The 18,208-nt window shown below is 45.9% G+C and overlaps 1 protein-coding gene across 1 annotated transcript in view; it reads left to right on the top strand.

Annotated features, from left to right (window-relative positions):
• Nucleotides 1-18,208, top strand: part of XPO6 (exportin 6) — a 61,338-nt gene that overhangs the window by 33,039 nt on the left and 10,091 nt on the right. The window contains exons 10-17 of the mRNA XM_081337834.1: nucleotides 1,514-1,622; nucleotides 2,550-2,642; nucleotides 8,493-8,562; nucleotides 10,546-10,705; nucleotides 12,200-12,292; nucleotides 13,221-13,365; nucleotides 14,722-14,868; nucleotides 15,844-16,033. Of these exons, the coding sequence (XP_081193960.1) occupies nucleotides 1,514-1,622; nucleotides 2,550-2,642; nucleotides 8,493-8,562; nucleotides 10,546-10,705; nucleotides 12,200-12,292; nucleotides 13,221-13,365; nucleotides 14,722-14,868; nucleotides 15,844-16,033 (1,007 nt within the window). The remainder of the gene's footprint in view (nucleotides 1-1,513; nucleotides 1,623-2,549; nucleotides 2,643-8,492; nucleotides 8,563-10,545; nucleotides 10,706-12,199; nucleotides 12,293-13,220; nucleotides 13,366-14,721; nucleotides 14,869-15,843; nucleotides 16,034-18,208) is intronic.

The raw sequence follows: 18,208 nt of genomic DNA, 5'->3' as shown, positions 1-18,208 counted from the left end.
GTGAGGACCGGTCAAAGCTCACTTTTTGGGAGGGCTGTGGTAACTTTGGTCATGATGTCGAGAACTACCTGTAATTTTTTTTCTTCAGAAAGAAGGATGGGGCAGAAAATAGTTCTTGCCATTTTGCTAGTCACTTCCAGGCAATTAATCTCAAGTTAGATCTACAAGTATGCTGTGTTTTTTTAAAAAAAAAATTGCAACAAGGTTAATTTGTGGGAAAATGGGTTATCTTCTAAATATGCAGTTAGTAACCACCTTATTTCTAGGAAATAACCCTCCCCAGGCCGTGCTGCAAATCTGAGAAATTTAATCTACCCTAAACCAGTGGCACTAAAATGTGTGGGATTTACGTTTCATACTCCTTAATCTGCAATTGGGAAGGGCAAGTGCTTTTTTTTCAGAAAAAAGAGTTTCCTACTACAGGGGTCCCCAACCCCCTGGTCCATGGACCGGTACTGGGCTGTGGAATGCCAGCAACCGGTCCGCACGAACAAGCAAAGCCCCATCTGCAGGATGCAAGCAGGACACAAAACCACACACCCTCCGGTCCGCGGAAAAACATCTCTCCACGGAACCGGTCCTTGGTGCTCCAAAAGTTGAGGACCTCTGCCCTAAGTGGGATCAGTGTTATCCAAACCGTGCAAGGAAAAGTGCAAAAGAGCCTTGGTGGAGCAGTGGGCTAATGCCTCCTTAAGTAACACCAGCTGCCTGCAATCAGTGCAGGTTCGAGTCCCACCAGGCTCAAGGTTGACTCAGCCTTCCATCCTTCCGAGGTAGGTAAAATGAGGACCCAGATTGTTGGGGGCAATTAAGCTGACTTTGTAATAATGCCGCTTGGGGGCCCCCCGAAAGCCCTAATAAGCAGGCATATACATAGAATGAAGGCTAAGCACATTGATTTGTGCTTTAAATTGTAAGCCGCCCTGAGTCTTCAGAGAAGGGCGGGATATAAATGGGATTTAAAAAAAAAAGTGGGCAAATCAATTTCCATGGGCAAATTTATGCAGATTTCCACACATCAACTGGCAGAAAGGTTAGGCAAATTTGCTTTTTAGTTACGCCTCATTTCCAGTGCAGTCTGGGGGAAGAAGGAAAGCACTGCAGAATCTCTCCGAACTATTTTTTTTTCTCTTGGTTTTGAGAAGTCACCAAACCTGCCTTCAAAGCTCTCCCCATCACTGAGAAAGATTTTTTTTTTAAAGGCTACAGTTCTCTAATGGTCTCCAGGGGCCCGGTGTCATCAGCACTGGGATGAATTGGGGACTTCTCTGTCTGGCAAAATTCACAGCAAGCCATATGTGTCAATCTTGCCTGGACACGATGCCTCGATTAGGTTCATCGACGGAATACGCCTGCTGAAGAGAGTTTTGAGCAGGTCTGGTTATTAGCTGCTTGGGGATACCCTTTTTCAGCAGAGCAAGCTGGAGGACTTCCTTGCAACACCTGAGGCCGTGTGCTTTTTTCTTCCTTCCTGCTGCATCCTCATTTTGGACCCTTTTGCTTTTCCCCCCAGGTACGAGGATGCTTTGGTTTTGCTGCTGACCGAAGTACTGAACCGGATACAGTTCAGATACAACCAGGCCCAGTTGGAAGAGCTGGACGATGAGACGCTGGACGATGATGTAAGAAACGGGGTCTTGGAGGTGGGAGACGGGAGCCGAGAGGCCGAAGTCTCCTAGCATTCCCGCCCTACAGCATCCTATTTGCAACTTTCGAAGGATGGCCCGAAAGTGCTTTTTTCCAAGGGCAACTGGACTTCCTTCGTTTTTTTCCTTGGAAGACGTTTCGCTTCTCCTCCGAGAAGCTTCTTCAGTCGAACTAAAGAGCTGAAGAAGCTTCTTGGATGAGAAGCGAAACGTCTTCAGGGAAAAAAGAAAGTCCAGTTGCCTTTGGAAAAACACATCTTCGGGACAACCGTGGCCTGGATGCCTCATTTGGAGGATATCAGCTTTAAGCACCCAGGTCTAAACAAAGTCAGCATTAGGAGATTTTAAAGCAAGTGTAGATTTCGAACTGGTGTTAGGCTGGGTTTGGACAGACCTGGATTCAGAATTCCCCTGGACACTGGAGCTGATCAAGAGACATTGAATCGTGCTTTTTTCTTAGGTCCAGCATCGGTTGCCATGTTTGTGAGACCAAAAGTGTAGGTGGACACCCATTCTCAGAATAAAGGCAATTACACACACACACACATATATATATATGCCATAGAGAACAATGCAAATAACATTCTGTGAAAGAGTGTCCCAACTCCAAGGATCTAACTCTAGTTGCACTTAAGGGAAATGAGATAATAATGGAGCCTTCCCCTTCAGATTATAGATGAGTAACGTCATTTCCAAACCATCCACCGTGGTGAAAATATTTCCCCTGATTTGTAAACCAGCACGGACAGATTAGAATTTTTCTCCTTGGGGCGGTTTTGACTTCGTAATATCATGGCTTCCTCCCCCCTTGTTCCAATAAGATTCCCGGTTGAGAGTTAAGAGCCTTGCTTTGAAGGAAGTAAAAATGGCTGATTCTGCCTTTGTTTTTTAACCCCTGAACAGCAACAGACCGAATGGCAGCGCTATCTCCTTCAGAGCTTAGAGGTTGTGGCCAAAGTTATGGAGCTTTTGCCAACTCACGCCTTCTCCACCCTGGTAAGTGGACCGAGTGAATGTCACAAAAGAGTAAAGAGTTGAGAGGGATCTTGGAGGTCATCTAGTCCTATTCCCTGCTCTGTGCAGGGCCCACTAGAGCAGTGCTTCTCAACCTCGGCAGCTTTCAAGGGTCTGGACTTCTGGGATTCCCAGAATTCTTCAGCCAGCATGTTTCATACTCCAGAGCTGCCTGGCAGAGGTAGGACCTGGCCTGCCCTTTGGGTGTAGCCTGGAAAAATCCTATTTACGCTATTTGGGAGAAGAGTTAACTTTAGGGGGTTATTTGAAAACAGGAGTTATGTTAAATAGGACAGGCTAACATCCTAGTTCAGTGATGGCGAACCTTTTAGAGACCGAGTGCCCAAACTGCAACCCAAAACCCACTTATGTATCATCGAGTGCCAGGTGGGCATGGCCAATTGGGTGGACGTGGCCCATTGGGTGGGCGTGGCTGCGGTGGTAACGGCAGACTGGGTGGGACTAAAAAGTTCAATCAATCAGTTCCAACTTTGCGAGATTTTTTTTTTCCGTGAGAAGTTGAAATTGATTGATTGATTGAATCTGTTTGGGGTTTTTTTGCACATGGTGGCGGAGCAAAGAGGGTTTATTAAACCCAGCTGAAGGCCTAGGACTGGGGCGATGGCACGCGTGCCCACAGAGAGGGCTGTGCGTGCCACTTGTGGCACGCGTGCCATAGGTTCACCACCACGGTCTTAGTTAATCCTTCCCTGGCTCTCACTATTTTGCCCTTGCCCTGAGCACTCTCCTAAGTACAATATTGCTCATTGCTTTATCCTGATTCGTTTAATTTTACTCAGTATTTTTCAGCCTTGGGAACTTTTAAGATGGGTGGACTTCAATCCCCAGAATTCCCCAGCTAGCTATGGGGAGCCCACACCTCTTAAGAGTTTTCAAGGTTGAGAAACGCTCGGTTATAGCTAGAAGTTTAATGATTTTTCCCACCTCCCCGTGGAAAGCATTGTGCTGAAAAGTTAATCCGGTGCCTAAAATGAGGTGGTGAGAATCAAGCCAGAGTAGCTGGCAAACTTTTATACAGAGAAGATTTGAGGGAAATTCTCATCTCGGAACCCAAATAGATAAAAGCGACTTCATTTCTAGGCCTCTGCAAAACCCTTGAGTTGTTCCTACTGGTTTACTACTTACCACATTAGAAGTGATATCACCAGTTCCTAATGTTCTCCTTCCTTATTCACGATACGCTCGCATGGTTTGTTTGGTTTTTTTTGCAGCATGGTTGGGTTTTTGATTTTATTTTTTAAAAAAAAGCTTTTTGAATCTCGTGTCCCTGTCCCAGTAACATTGGAAACATGTGATTAGCCACCGTGTAGACAATAAAAGCGGCTTCAGAAATGAAAGCCGCTCTGTGTTTCTTCGTCTTAGCGGACGGATGGATCTTTGCAGGCTCATGTCACGTCCTGTTGAATAGCTGGGCACTTCCAAATATCGTGCGTGGTCGCACGAAAAAGAAACAGGCAGCCTTTGTTTTTTGGTTACTTCTGCAGAGTGTTCCTGCCACGAGATTTTGCTTTCTTTTCCCATTTGCTACACGAGGGTAACTTCCCCGGTGTTATTTTATTAAGGGAGTGAAGGTGGTTATTATGTCCGTCCTAATCTTTGAGTCCATTATAGAGCTTTGACCCAGGAGTCTCTTTTTTTTTTATGGAAAAGTTTTACAATACATTTTTTTTTAAAAAAAAACATACTCCCTCCCTCCCCCCCAACCCTCCCCTCCCCGACTTCCCAGAGCTGAATACAGGGTATTAACTTACAAACTTAAGCTAAAATATGCTAACAACAAAAGTAAAACATTAAATTCTATCGCACTTTAACTCTCTGTAAACATAACTATATTACTAACAAATAACTAATAATACATCGTATAAAACCACTACTTATTCAAATGCTAAATGAAACTTTTTAGTCCCATATTTATTCTGAATATATTCGATCCATCTTCTCCATTCCACAATATATCTCTGTTGCGATTGTTCTTTCAAGTATGCTGAAATCTTTGCCATTTCCGCCAAGTTGGAAACTTCCAAAGTCCACTCTTCTATAGTCGGCAGTTCCTCCTTCTTCCAATATTGTGCTACTAAAAGTCTTGCTGCCGTAATTAAATTCAACATCAATTTAGTATCTGTAACAGTAAAATCTGTAATAATACCCAACAAAAACAACTGCGGAGAAAACCTTATCTTTTTCTTAAATATCTTTTGCATGTTCCACCAAATTTTAATCCAAAAAGCTTTAACTTTTTTTTACAAGTCCACCATATGTGATAATACGTTGCATCCTCACAACCACACCTCCAACATTTGGGCTGGCAATTCGGTACATACTTGCTAGTTTTTTAGGGTCTAAATGCAACCTATAAAACATTTTATAAAAATTCTCTCTTAAATTTTAGGCTCGTGTAAATTTTACATTTCTAACCCAAATCTTTTCCCAAGTATCCATTGTTATAACCTCCTGAAAATTCTGGGCCCAGGAGTCTCTTAATTCACATTTTTAGGCCAAGTCCATCCCGTTGACCTTTGTCCTGGGCCGAAGCAGCTTCCTTCTGCAGGAATCGTAGGATTGTAGAATAAAAGAATTGGAAGGGACCTTGGAGGTCTTCTGGCCCAACCCCCTACTCAAGCAGGAGACCCCCTATACCATTGATGGTGAACCTTTTAGACACCGAGTGCCCAAAAACCGCCCCGCCCCCCTGCACGCCCCACTCTGCTGCCTGCCCCGCCAACTGCCCCCTCTGCCGCCCACTTGCCCCCGCCCTTCCCATCCGCAGGGCCTCCTACTGCCCCCACGGCCCACCGCAGCAGCTCGCCCAGGCAACCCTGCAGTGCCATGGCAGCCATGCCCTCTGCCTATGCCCTGCAGCATCATCTGTGTGCGACGGGGCCCGAGGGCGGGGTCTTGTCCCTGCTGCCCAGCTGCCATGTCCTTGGCTGCGCTGCTCCACGCAGGCCGTGCCCGGGGGCGGCTCTGCCGGGGGGGTGTCTGCTGGTGAGGAGGGGGCCATGGGGGAAGATGGGGCTGGGGGTTGGCACGCGTGCCCACAGAGAGGGCTCTGAGTGCCGTGTCTGGCACGCGTGCCATAGGTTCGCCACCACTGCCCTACACCGTTCCAGACAAATGATTGCCAACTCCTTCTTGAAAAGATGGGGGAGCAAATAAATTTGATAAAGAAATAATTTTTTTTTAAAAAAAACTTCCCTTTTAGGTATTCCTATGAGAACACTGCCAAGTTAGAAATCATGAGGTTGTCCTTAACTTAGTGTCCTTAACTCAGTGTTATGACATACCGCCCCCCCCAAAAAAAACTTAATTATGATCAATTACAAAGTTCAGTGGCTAATTCCTCCATCGACACATGATAACATTTGGGGTGCTGGACCATTTACAGCGTCCCCTCGGTCACATGAACACAATTCATGCTGTTTTTTGCCGAAAACTGACATTTGCTTCCAGTTTTTGGCAAAAGCACCTCCATCCTTCCGAGGTAGGTAAAATGAGGACCCAGATTGTTGGGGGCAATTAAGCTGACTTTGTAATAATGCCGCTTGGGGGGGGGGAGCCCTAATAAGCAGGCATATACATAGAATGAAGGCTACTGCTAAGCTTGTAAGCCGCCCTGAGTCTTCGGAGAAGGGCGGGATATAAGTGGGAAGAAGAAGAAGAAGAAGAAGAAGAAGAAGAAGAAGAAGAAGAAGAAGAAGAAGAAGAAGAAGAAGAAGAAGAAGAAGAAGAAGAAGAAGAAGAAGAAGAAGAAGAAGAAGAAGAAGAAGAAGAAGAAGAAGAAGAAGAAGAAGAAGAAGAAGAAGAAGAAGAAGAAGAAGAAGAAGAAGAAGAAGAGCAGCCTTGGTGGAGCAGTGGGCCCTAATAAGCAGGCATATACATAGAATGAAGGCTACTGCTAAGCTTGTAAGCCGCCCTGAGTCTTCGGAGAAGGGCGGGATATAAATGGAATTAAAAATAAAAATAAATAAATAAATAGCCAACAGTGGATTGGCTTCAGAACTGCGGCATTCGCTTAATGACGGCAGATTCACTTAACATCAGGATGATTCACGTAATGCCCCATTACGAACATAAGTCAAGGACTACCTATATGGGAAAATTTTGCAAAAATAAAATCGGGCAGCTGGTGGTAAATCCAAGGAACTCAGCCTCATGTTGGTTCAATTAGGTTCCTGGAAAGAAGCGCACATTTTGATTCCTCTTTTGTACGTTTCATAATTTTCTTTCAAACTGTGGCATACCTGCCCATGCCTGAAATTAGTTTTTTAAATTTCTTGGTGTGATAAGCAAGTCTTGCAGAGACCACTTGTTTCCCCACTGTTTCAAAAGGACGAGATGACTTTTCTTGGGGGGGAACTAAATCACTCCAGACATTTTATTTATTTATTCAATATTTTACCTGCTGTGTTGAGAGAGACTTGTTCCAGTCTACAACCTACAATAAAACATTCTGAAGTCTCTAATAAAACAGTCTAGATAATTTCGCATAGCAGTAATCAATAATTAAAATACAGATAAAAATCAGAAAGCAACAACATAAAAGGCATGATGTTATTGTAGCCTAAAGATGAGGCTTTAAAAAAGGTGGCCCCAGGTTTAAAACTCCCTTTACAATGAGTTTCCACGGTGGCCTTAAGTAAGGCATGGTGTAGGTCAAACTGGAAAATAATTCTCTTGAGAAATGTTTTCCCAATGGTTTTTCACTGAAAGAACTATGCTGTCTGGAAATAATAGAATTTTTTTTAAAATCCCATTTATATCCCGCCCTTCTCCGAAGACTCAGGGCGGCTTACAATCTAAAGCACAAATCAATGTGCTTAGCAATTGTGTCCCAAACGTGCATTTTCAAAAGGCAGCTGGACTTGGTTTTTCCTTGAAGACGTTTTGCTTCTCATCCAAGAAGCTTCTTCAGTTCTGACTCGTCTTCAAGGTAAAAACCAAGTCCAGTCGCCTTTTGAAAAAGTACCTTTGGGACAACCGTGACCTGGAGGACTGGAAAATCTCCATAGACAATTGAAATGGTGTTTTGACACTTGCTGAGAAGGCCAGATTGGAAACCGTGCCACGCAGCTATGCTGACCTTACAAAACTTAATTTCTTTTTTTTATTGAAAAGTTTTACAGTACATTTTAAACATAAATTGACCCCACCTCCCCATAAAACCCCCCTTCCCTCTCCCTCCCCCCCCTTGTCCGAGGACGTCTCCGTGGTCATGTGGCCGGCATGACTAGACGCCAAAGGCGCACGGAACGCTGTTACCTTCCCACCGGAGTGGTCCCTATTTTTCTACTTGCATTTTTATGTGCTTTCGAACTGCTAGGTTGGCAGAAGCTGGGACGAGTAACAGGCGCTCACTCTGTTACGCGGCACTCGGGATTCGACCCGCCAAACTGCCGACCTTCTGATCGACAAGCTCAGCGTCCTAACCCACTGAGCCACCGCGTCCCTATAACTCCCCTTAGGCATAGCTAAATAATAATGCATCTTGTTAAATTCTAATACTCATTCGTATGCTAAATGAAACTATTTATTCTGAATGTAATCAATCCATCTTCTCCATTCCGAAATGTATCTTTGCTGCGAGTGATCTTTCAAATATGCTGAAATCTTTGCCATTTCTGCCAGGTATTGAAACTTTTAGAGTCCACTCTTCTATAGTAGGCAGATCCTCCTTCTTCCAATATTGCGATACCAAAAGTCTTGCTGCTGTTACTATTTTCTGATATATATTTTTTTATTCATCGTGCTTGAGATGTCACCCATTTTGACTTTAATTCAGTTCTTGTAGTAATAGCTTCTTTTTCCCTTTAGTTTCCGGTGCTCCAGGAAAACCTGGATGTGTATCTGGGACTCCAACAGTTCATTGTCAGCTCAGGGACAGGTAAGATGAACCTTCCTATGCCTGAAGTCTCAGGACAGTTAAATGTGACCAATATTAATTAATACTAAGAGCCCTGGTGGCACAGCAGTTAAAAGTACGTTATCGCAGGCAAACTCTGCCCGCAGCCTAGAGTTCAGTCCTGACCGGATCAAGGCTAACTTAGCCTTCCATCCTTCCAAGGTCGGTAAAATGAGGACCCAGATTGTTGGGGGCAAGATGCAAATAATGCTGGTATTGTAAACAAACCATAGAGTGCCATAAAGTGCTATGTGGTGATATATGTGCCTAAAATGCTCTGCTATTGATACAATTTTAAGTGGGCTACCACTGATTTCAATCTTTCACAAAAAAAAAGATGAACGAACTTTTAAGCGAGAGGGTTCCACCCTACATGAAGTCCACGCCTGCCAAGCTTCAAGCTGGGCTGGTCATCCAGAATTAGCTCCTTCCAGATGGCCGGTTGTGCATCCAGGGCTAGCCCTGTATTTTGCAACGTACTCACGTAGCTTGCGGCCCCATGATCAGGACCAAGATAAGTGACTGAATGACCTTAGAGGCAGTGTATACCTGATCGAGCGGATTATAATTGCCTGGTATTTGAGGCCAGGTTGAGCAGAAGAGCAGAATTCCCACCCTGGAAGGGCAGTGGGCCAAACGGACCCATCTCTGCCAGCGTAAGAGTCAGGGCACTAAAGCGAAAAGATCTCGGTTGGGATCATTTGAAAGGAGCTGAAAACACCTCTCTTTGGAAAGGGATCGGGGTCTGCCACAGAAGAACAGCTCAGTTAGAATGTGACGGGGAATTCAACACCCATTTGCCCAAGTTTGAAAGAGGGCAAAAATTTCTTACTAGGGTTGCACGTAATTCATCCTTGCCAGAATATCGGTGCCATTCCTAACGACTCTTTTGCCAGTGGCCGCAATCCGTAGGATCCGCCTGTTCCCTATTTCTCTTTTTGCCATTTTACCCACCCGCTTCTCCCTACCCCACTGGTCGCTGTGGCAAATGCACACCCCTTTCTCGGGGCTACACCTGAGAAGCCATACTTGGCTCTATCTGATAAAGGGCATTGTGTTCAGGCATTAATAAATCAGCTTTGAAGTTTTTGTTATTGCCATCTCCATTCTGAGCTGGTAGCCATTTCTTCAACAGTTTCCAGAATCGTTACAGAGACATAGGAAGGTACAAAGTGAAGTGGTAGCTTGATATTGATTGACAGGGGTGCTTTAAAGGGGAGGACTGAAAAGGATGTTTTGGAAGAACATACATTAGAAGATTTTAAAAACTGGCTTTATGTACACAGCACTCTCTTAAGTCCATGCTAACTTGTTCCAAAAAGTCCTGTATCCTTCAAATCATTTACAAGTAGTCCTGGACTTACAACCATTTGGTTAGTGACAGTTTGAAGTTATGACAATGAGAAAAAAAAATAACTTATGACCATTTTTCAAACTTAATGACTCTTGCAGCATTCCCACGGTCATGTGATCAGAATTCAGGGAAGGAGAACAAACAAGAATGAGGGAGAATTAAAGGAGGAATATCCTGTTCAGAAGAATCCTTTTGTTCAGTTTGCAGCCATGAAAAGGCCTCCAGTTCAGAGCTGTGATAGCCAAAGCCGAATGCTTGCAGTCTAATCCCAATAATTGTTTCATTTCCGGCAGAGGGAACGTTGTAATTACATTTCTTCTCTGAGAGCTTCCAAAGTTATCGTTGTGGATGAGCTTCGGTTCCGTTAAGAGCAAAGCTGGGGCTGGGCCAGGGGTGGGAAACTCTGGCCCCTTTACGATCTGTGGACTTAAAACTCCCAGAATTCCTGAGCCGCCGCTAGCTCAGGAATTCTGGGAGTTGAAGTGCGCAGGTCATAGTGCTGACCCCTGCACTAGGGGATGGAGAGCAAAGGACCATTTTGACAGATTTCCCTCAACGGGGCAAGCCATCCCCGGGGTTTTTACATCAAGGCATTTTGGTTGCCTCTCCAGGCCACCGGCTGAACATCAGTGCGGAGAACGACTGCCGGCGTTTGCACTGCTCTTTGCGGGACCTCAGCTCCTTACTCCAGGCGGTGGGACGACTAGCAGAATTCTTCACTGGGGACATGTTCGCAGCCAGGTTCAGCGACGCTCTTACCATAGTGGAGAGGTAGGTATCCCCCAGGTGTATGAAACTAAAGCCTAATGCCGTGTTTCTCAAGCTCGGCCACTTTAAAAGATGGGTGGACTTCAATTCCCAGAAGTCCCCAGCATCTCTTCTATTGGCTGCCCCTGCTGTTGGCTAAAGACACTTCAATCTTAGCCATTCTCTCTTTTTCCCCCCACCATGCAGGACTTTTGAATTCTTACGTTGTTATTATTAAGGGGGGAAAGGGAGGGACGTTGTACAAGTCCTCAACTTACAACAGTTCATTTAGCGACCGTTCAAAGTTACAACGGCCCCGGGGGGGAAAAAAGCAACTTGTAAACGCTTTTCACTTAAGACCGTCACAGCGTCCCCACGGTCACGTGATTAAAATTCAGAGCACTCGCCCAACTGTCTCATAATTATGATGGTTTGCAGTGTCCCGGGGTCATGTGGATCCCCTTTTTGGGACCTTCTGACAAGCAAAATCGACCCGTGTAATTACAGTCACAGTTGCAGGAACCGCAGTGAGCCAATCTCGGAATCCCAGACATCATCTGAAATTATGAGGCGGCTTCTTTCAAAAAACTAAAACGATTAGAATTGGCAAAGTTGTAACCCTGTAGAGGGATAGTTTTGGGCAGTATCAAGACAGATCCAAAAGATTAAGATCAACTTTATATTACAGCAAGCAGGAAAAAAAACCCTGTTCATTCATAAATTCCAATTCACCTTCCTGGGAGGGGTGCTCCGTGGCATCCGAAGCAGAACATCCGGATTCAGCCACAGTTTCCTTCCGTACAGCATCAAGCTTGTGAACTCTAAAGCTTCCTCCTTCCGTTACGTACTCAAGATGGACAGTGATTAGTATTTATATGTCGCTTACATGTAAGAGTGTAGCTCTATACCAGGGGTAGGCAACCTCGGCTCTTTTATGACTCATGGACTTCAACTCCCAGAATTCCTGAGTCAGCTATGCTCTATACATATGTTGTGTATAAAGGTAAAGGTTCCCCCGCACATGCGTGCTAGTCGTTTCCGACTCTAGGGGCCGGTGCTCATCTCCGTTTCAAAGCCGAAGAGCCAGCGCTTGTCCGAGGACATCTCCGTGGTCATGTGGCCGGCATGACTAGACACCAAAGGCGCACGGAACGCTGTTACCTTCCCACCGGAGCGGTCCCTATTTTTCTACTTGCATTTTTACGTGCTTTCGAACTGCTAGGTTGGCAGAAGCTGGGACGAGTAACAGGCGCTCACTCTGTTACGCGGCACTCGGGATTCGACCCGCCAAACTGCCGACCTTCTGATCGACAAGCTCAGCCTCCTAACCCACTGAGCCACCGCGTCCCTTTATGTTGTGTATAGTATGTTTTAAATGTGGGCTATGTGTGTGTACACTTGAGAGCAAGCAACTAAATTTTATTTTGAATGTGTGCCGTCGTGCCCACGGAGGGGGTAAGAAGAAAAAAAAATGTCAAAGTTTATCTAATCTTTTCCCCCCTTAACCTGCTTTTCTAGGTTGGTCAAAGTGACTCTGTATGGGTCCCAGATTAAACTCTATAACCTTGAAACGGCGGTGCCATCTGTACTAAAACCTGACCTTATTGATGTGTGAGTATGATGTGAAAACCGCAATGCTAAAAATGCACTACAGATCCTCTCCTCAAATCCAAGGCCTTTATTGAACCCCGTAAAGGTTGTCCTCCCATGGTGGGTCATCCTTGAGCATCGCTTTCAGAGACACCAAGGGCCTGTTCTGGGATAAGGTGGCCTCCACAGGGGTTGAGTTATCCCAACCAGGCCACCTCCAGATGGTATTTCCCACGATCCAAGCCATTCTCTCAGGCTTTGGTAGCCTTCATGGATCCCAAACCTGTTCCTCCTCTTCCCCCACACGTCCCACTTATCAGCAAACTGATGGTAGCTTTTGACCGGAAACACCTTGCCCCAAAATATTGCGGGATGCTTAAGACCCCCGCTTTCTTCCGCCCTACCATCTCTGCTAAATCCCCTGCTCGCTTCGTATCGGATGTCCTCGCTATGGTTTATTTCACCCCAGCCAAACAAGCCCCTGTATCCTGGGCCCTTTTGCCCTTCGTCCCATTTGCAAAAGGACCTGAGGCAGGCCGCTAATGCTGTTCTACTAATGCTGGATACCTTGGGTGGATTAACTCTTAAACTAACGGCGACCTAATCTTTTCCTTTTCACCTCTGGGAAATAATTTTTTTTAAAAAATCAATCCCTATAATTTGAGATCCGTTCATTTGCGACGAATAGAGAACTGTACGGCAGAGGCCCAGCTTGGGCCCTATCCGAGGTCTCAAGGATTTGCCTTAATGGCAGTCTTTCTCAACCTCGGCGGCTTGAAGACCGGCGGACTTCAACTCCCAGAATTCCAGAATTCTCCCCTGGCTGGCTGGGGTGTTCTGGGAGTTGAAGTCCACCGGTCATAAAGTTGAGAAAGACTGCCTTATGGGCCCACCTCCTTCCCCAAGCGTTCTCCTTCCTTTTTAACGTTACATTCCCTTCTGTTTCCAGACACGCACAGTCCCTGGCGGCCCTGCAGGCTTATTGCCATTGGCTGGCCCAGTTCTACGGCGAGGTTCATCAGCAGAACTTGACCCAGTTTGTCTCCCTGGTCTCCACCGCTTTGGAAGCGATTGCTCCGTTGATCAGTTCTAAGGTACCTCTCCGTTTGCTCCTCCTGTGGCCAGGGACGTCGTTTTTATCTGTGGACAGATCCCTTCTCTTGCCCCACAGCTCTTTGCTAAACTTCTTTTCTGGTTGGGGGTGGGGGGGTAGGGGGGTGGTGAATGGCAGAGATCTCACCATGCCAATCCAGAACAGAGGCAGATGTTTGATTTCATTCCTGCTTCTCCTCTGCCCAGTCCTTTGTATTGGAGAGAATGGATCGATTTCAGTCTTCTGGGAGATCCTCGAGTTTTTTCTCCAGTTCAGGTCTGTCTTACGAGGGGGAGGGGGAGCGTAACTGCGTCTCCTCCCCCCCCCCCCAAATCTCGACTTCTGGAGATACTAGATTGCTGCTGCTAAAATCCGCAGTCGGCAGAAACGTTGGTGACAAAAGATGGAGACCAGCCCATCTTTCTGAGTGCCATGCTGAATGAAAATAATTAATAATAATAATAATAATAATAATAATAATAATAATAATAATAATAATAATAATAATAATAATATGATGATGATGATGATGATGATGATGATGATGATGATGTAATGTAATAATAATGGAAAAAATTACGAAATACTGTGACCTGTCCATCGAAACTGCACAATTATGGATGAAACGTGTAACAGTGATACCCATTGTCATCGGGGCACTGGGAACTATGTCCAAAAACGTGGCAAAATACATCAAGAAATTGCAATCACTCCAGCAAAGCTACAAAAAAACCTGCACTACTCGGAACATCTTACATTTTAAGGAGATACCTGGTTGATAGCTAGGATGCTGGCAGCAACCCATGTCAACCATTAGTGCCAGTCAATTTGAGTGTTCAGTTGACTGAGGTTCATGTTTTATGAATAAAAGTTTTATAATAATAATAATAATTATTATTATTAATAATAATAATAATAATAATAATAATAATAATATAGAAGGAGGAGGAGGAAGGGACCTTGGAGGTCATCTAGTCCAACCCCCTGCTCAGGCGGGGAACCCTATACGATTTCAGACAAATGGCTGTCCAGCCTCTTCTTAAACTTCCAGCGTTGGAGCATTCACCGGTTTCTGGAGGCAAATTCTTCTAGATGTTCCTCTCCTGCAGCTTCAGAGGCTGTTGCAGAGAAGCAGGCCTTGGCTAAGCTGGGTTTAGTGATTCCCCAGGGGCCAGTGTTTCCGTTGCATCTTTTCTGAAAAACATCTGATCTCTCAAATGCTGTCCATTTCCCTGACCTTAAATAAGGCCTTTCGTTTTTATTTTTATTTCCCCCCCGCAGCAGAAACTTTGAAGTCTCTCGTTTTAATCTCCCTTCCCTCTCTGCTCCCATCGTTCTTCTCCTGCCCTGCCTCCAGGTACAGGAGAAGCTGCTCTTGTCAGCCTGCCATCTGCTCGTCTCCTTGGCCACCACCGTGCGGCCCATGTTTCTCATTAGCGTCCCGACCGTGCAGAAAATGTTCAACAGGATGACCGACAGCTCCGCTCAGCGTCTTTCGGATAAGGTAAGGACGACTTGCGGGGTGGGGTGGGGGAACCAAGCTCAGGTATCCTGATTAGACGCCCAGGCATTCTGGCTCACTTTTAAACGCATGTACTTTCTCTCTTGTTCCTGAAACAAAAATCTTGCCAGACTAAAGCACAAATCTGATGACTGTTGGTATACATACACCCTGTGGAAGGTTAGGGAGGGCCAACCCCGCTTCTCTTCCCACGCACTAAGGATTCCATTCTGAGCTGCCTCTTTTTGCTCCTTGGGAAAGACACACACACACACACACACACCCCACTTCTTCCCGTGAACCTGTGCCACATTCCACTCCCTCTTGTCTGGGAGGAAGCAGGTAAACGGAGGACGGCGACCTTGATGGAGGTGTGCAGAAGCCGTTGCCTAGGCAGAAAGGAGCTGAAGAACACAGTTGAAACCTCCCTAATTCACTGTCACATCAGGGATTGCGTAGGTCCAAGACGAGCAGACTCGCAAGATTCTCTTCTGTTAGCCCATCTCCATAAAAGCGGGTTTAGCTTTCCCATGAAATTGCCTCCCTAGTCCGGTCTAGGCAGTAAGGCCGGCAGGTAGCAACCGAGTTAAATTTGACAGGAATGCTGGCTGGAGTTGAACCTAGCCATGTTAGAGCTGCCAAGGTTGAGACGGAGAAATAGCAGAAATCAGTGGACAAATGTGCTGATCCGTGGTTTTATTTTACTCATTGGGTTTATTGAAGAAGCTGGTTAGATGGCCAGGCATTCTGGGTCGTTTTAAAACACAAGTACTTTTGCCCTTGTTCCTGAAACAAAACCCGAGGAAAGAGACTGGGCGCCCATTTCCTCTGGAACACCGTAGCCTCCTATGGTTGGACTAGAAGACCTCCAAGTTCCCTTCCAACTCTTTGTTATTCTGTATTCTGCAACGCCAGGGTTGCACAGCCTTGCGTCTTCCCCTCTCTAGCCTTGAACTTGGTCCATCTTCCTCTCTGCAGGCCCAGATCCTCTTGTGCAGGTCGCTGTCAAACATTTTGCTCCTCTCGTGGCCAAACCTCCCGGAAGCCGAACAGCAGTGGGCCATCCGTTCAACTAACCACGCCAGCCTCATCTCGTCCCTCACCAGGGATTACCGCAGCCTGAAATCCAGTGCCATCTTGCCCCAGAGGAAAAATCAGCAGGACAATAGTAAGTCGCCCCCGCCACAGGACAGACTTTATCAGCAGTCACCAACCTGCAGACATTGGGGACTAGCCACATGCTTAGGGCGGCTTTTGAGAGCATCGTTTATGTCCCTGTTTAGAGCCGGCTGAAAATTGCTACTGAATTCCTGGCAGTTTGTTGGAGCAGGCCTCTCTCTCTTTTTTTTTTTTGGCTGTGTTTTTGGAAGTATTATTGATCTTTGTTTCTTCCTTATCGGGGTCGTTGAATTCCTGTAAGGGTGCATTTTCCTCTCCCCAGAAAAACAAGGTTTTTCCTCACAATTAAGAACTCAGAACCGAAATCTTGTTTGATGTCTAGTTAAATGAAAAGAATGACTATGGATAACACGATAGCAGTGCCCCAATATTTGAGGGGCTGCCACAAAGAAGAGGGGGTGAGGGGGTGTCCACCTATTCTCCAAAGCACCCGAAGGCAGGACAAGGAAGCAACAGGTGGAAACTAAGCAAGGAGAGAAGCAACCCAGAACTAAGGAGAAATTTCCTGACAGTTAGAACAATTAATCAGTGGAATGGCTTGCCTCCAGAAGTGGTGGATGCTCCATCCCTGGAAGCTTTTAAGAAAAAATTGGACAGCCATTTGTCAGGAATAGTATAGGGCAGACATGTCAAACACAAGGCCCGGGGGCCGGATCCAGCCCGTGAACTGGTTTCATGCGGCCCGTGAAGCCATCCTGGAAACAGTGAGGGAACGGCCCCCACTGCCTTGGCCCTGGCCCAGAGACCCTCCTTCTGCCAGAGACCCTCAGATCTGTCCCACTCCTGCCCAGGCCCCCATAGGCACCCTTGATGCGAACGATGTAGAGCTGGCCACGCCCACCCAGTAGGCCATACGCGCTCTAGCCACGCCCACCCAGTAGCCCATACACACTCTAGCCATGCCCACCCAGTAGGCCACGCCCACCCTGGCCACACCCACCCGGCCCCCTGAGGACAACCGCAATGCTGATGCGGCCCTCAATGAAATTGAATTTGACACCCCTGGTATAGGGTTTCCTGCTTGAGCAGGGGGGGGGTGGACTAGAAGACCTCCAGTGTCCCTTCTGTTATTCTGTATTCAGTTTCTCAAGCAAAAAAATCCAGCCCAGATTTAAACTAGAAGCTACATTCTATAGGTGGCACCCCTTCACCGTGGTAGGTATTCTGGAGCTTGCACGGGAAATATGCAGTATTGGTTTTTAGACACTGTTGGTGCAATCTAGAAGAAGATGAGGTGATGATGAATGACGATGGTGATGGTGACGTAGTAGCAAGGTTCCAGATAAATCCTTTGTTCCAATGGAACTCAGTGATTTTTTAAAAACGAAGCCACTTGAAGCACCCATGGTGCCTTCGCTCAGAAAGAGATTAAGCATTTCCCCCAGAAGCCGTTGGCAGGACCAGAAGTTGGCAGACATCGTGCAAATATACTTTTTGTTTAGCTTCAAAATTCCTGTTTTGATCCTCAAGGAACTTGTTCCAACAGCTCATGTTCCCAAGGTTTCTTTGAAGACTTGGAACAGGCTGTGGGTTTGTTTGTTTTTCCTGAAATTTTGAGAAATGCTATCCATTTTCAGATAAAAAGAAAATGTTTGGGGATGAGGTAAGAGTATTAAAATAACTTAATGCCTGTTAGAAAAAGAAAAAGGATTTGAAAGCTTTTAAATTGGATTTATATATATATATATTGTTTGCAAGCGATGTTTATACTAATAGCTGTATTAGCCTAAGCTTTGTCAGGACTTTTTGCCTTGACACGAGAGCTATAAATAAATTTATTTTAAACTGGTTTGAACCTAATTGCATGCAGCCAGCATTGCTGAGGCTTAGTGTAGCTCTCGTAAGTAATTAGCAGCGTGCAAAATGTTTTTTTTTGTTTTGGACTGCGTTCGGTGCAAAATTCCCCGTAGCAACTCGTACACGGGCAAAACTGCGGTCTGAAGCTCTTTCAGAAGTGGGCTGACTCAAGAGGCCTGTTTGGAGTTTAGAACTCAAGGTTTGACCGTTTGTGGCCTCGCAAGAGGGCATTTCGTATAAAAAGCCGCGCTCGGGAACAGTCTGAAATGAAGCCCTGGGAGAAACGGCTTGCAGCCTTGTGCAAAGATTGCTTTGCCAGAGGTGTCATTTTTGCAAACGTAACACATTTATGGAGTTTGCTCACACC

Source organism: Vipera berus (assembly GCF_964194415.1).
Source record: "Vipera berus genome assembly, chromosome: 13".
Lineage (NCBI taxonomy): Eukaryota > Metazoa > Chordata > Lepidosauria > Squamata > Viperidae > Vipera > Vipera berus.
The sequence above is the reverse complement of the archived record's forward strand: the minus strand, read 5'-3'. Positions and strand labels throughout refer to the sequence as shown.